Source organism: Montipora foliosa, chromosome 3 (assembly GCF_036669935.1).
Source record: "Montipora foliosa isolate CH-2021 chromosome 3, ASM3666993v2, whole genome shotgun sequence".
NCBI classification, from domain to species: domain Eukaryota; kingdom Metazoa; phylum Cnidaria; class Anthozoa; order Scleractinia; family Acroporidae; genus Montipora; species Montipora foliosa.
Window position 1 is genome coordinate 34,102,416 of NC_090871.1, and position 1,797 is coordinate 34,104,212.

Genomic DNA, 1,797 nt, shown 5'->3' on the forward strand with positions numbered 1-1,797 from the left:
AAAAAATTCTTCAGGGACGAGTCGTTTGTTTGCTCGAGTTTTGCCGCTTTTTCTTTGTTATCTTCAAATCGAGGCTGCGGCGATCGCTGTTCTTTGGTCTCAATCGTCACCATATTTTATGGTAGCCTTCAAGTCACTATATCTCGAAGTAGCTATAGTAACATCAATTTAAAACCTAAACAAGTCCAATGTTTGGAAGCAATATATTCGGGCAGAGATGTTGTGGCCGTTTTACCGACGGGATACGGTAAATCATTGATTTTTCATCTCCTTCCTTCGCTCTTGCTCGAGAAGATGAACAGTCAACGACCTTTACCTTCCTTGTCATTTTGTCCTGTTGTTATTGTTGTATCGCCATTGAATGCCCTCATTAAAGATCAGATGAGAAGGAGCAGCAAAGGAAATGGCAAGGCGACGTTTTTGAATGCAAAGAGGAAAAGCGGTTCGAGTGATATGGAGTTGGATGCTAGTGACGCAAACTACACTCTTTTAAAAGATGGGAAGTACGAGATGATTTTCATGCATCCCGAAGCTTTTGTGTCGTGCAAGGGTGGAATGGAGCTGTTCCAAAGCCCACCGTATCAACGCGCTGTTAAAGCAGTAATCGTCGATGAAGTGCACTGTATTTTAGTTTGGTGAGTGGTCAAGCATGCCATCATGTTTGTTCTTCCACGGGTATTCCCATATTTTTGAGATTCTTTTCAATGGCTTTGTTGCTATGTTTATAAGGAAAGGATTAGTATTGCTAGTTGCAGTTAAAAGATTAAAGATAAGGGAATGAATGAGTTTAATATAGTATTTTTGTACTATAATCAACTATTAATTGCTTACACGAATCAACTGTTACCATTTGAAGTTTCAATTTATAGCACCCTATTTAATGGCCAAATATGCTCATTTTGAATTGAAGGCTGACACAAACCCACGTGCCCTGTTGTAGGACTTAGCAGTCGTTCTCCTTTATCAACTTTCATAAATTTTTCGATTTTTAATTTACTTTCTGCAAGAAAATACCAAGAAACACATCATTTTTCCTCAATCATCAATACACTGGCCTAGATAATAAGTCATACGTCGTATCACTTCTAACTTTGTTAACCTAATATGACAATTTACTTTTTTCCTGTTTACCACAGGGGAGACGATTTTCGGCAAGACTACTCAAGATTGGCAATGCTATGCGCAACTTTTCCAGGTGTTACTGTTGTTGCTTTGACTGCTACTGCAAGCAAGAAAGATATTATGGCAATCAAAGAATCTTTAAACTTGAAAAATCCTCTGGAGATCATAGGCAATCCAAACAGGCCTAACATTATGTATAAGAAAGCATTCCGCAAGGGTGATGATGTTGACTTCTATGAAGATCTTCTGAAGCCAATAGCGTATCCTTTAACTATACTGTATCTACCTTTGAAATGGTGTGGGTTTGCCTATAAATACTTTGAAATGCAACTGGGTAATGAGCAATACTACCCTACAGGTGCTGAGCCATAGCCAGAAAATAGAATTTTTGCACAATACCATTCACCCCAGACAAATGCTATGAAGGACCAAATCCTCAAAGAATTAGCCTCACCTGAATCCAAAGTGAGAGTTATCTTTGCTACTGTCGCCATGGGAATGGGAGTTGATATTCCATCAATACGACATGTCATCCATATAGGACTACCACGCACAATAAGGGAATACTTTCAAGAAACAGGACGGGCAGGACGGGATGGCCGTTTCTCAACTGCTGTCCTTTATTACAACAATCGCGATATAGCGAACAACCGGGAAGGCATGAGCGAGGACATT

General features: G+C 39.6%; 1 protein-coding gene across 1 annotated transcript; it reads left to right on the forward strand.

Annotated features, from left to right (window-relative positions):
* Positions 1-294: 294 nt before the first annotated feature.
* On the forward strand, positions 295-1,494 carry LOC137995635 (ATP-dependent DNA helicase RecQ-like). The gene is made up of 2 exons (XM_068841161.1): positions 295-635; positions 1,137-1,494. The coding sequence occupies exons 1-2, from the start codon at positions 295-297 to the stop codon at positions 1,492-1,494; spliced, it is 699 nt and encodes a 232-aa protein (XP_068697262.1).
* The last annotated feature ends 303 nt before the right edge of the window (positions 1,495-1,797 follow it).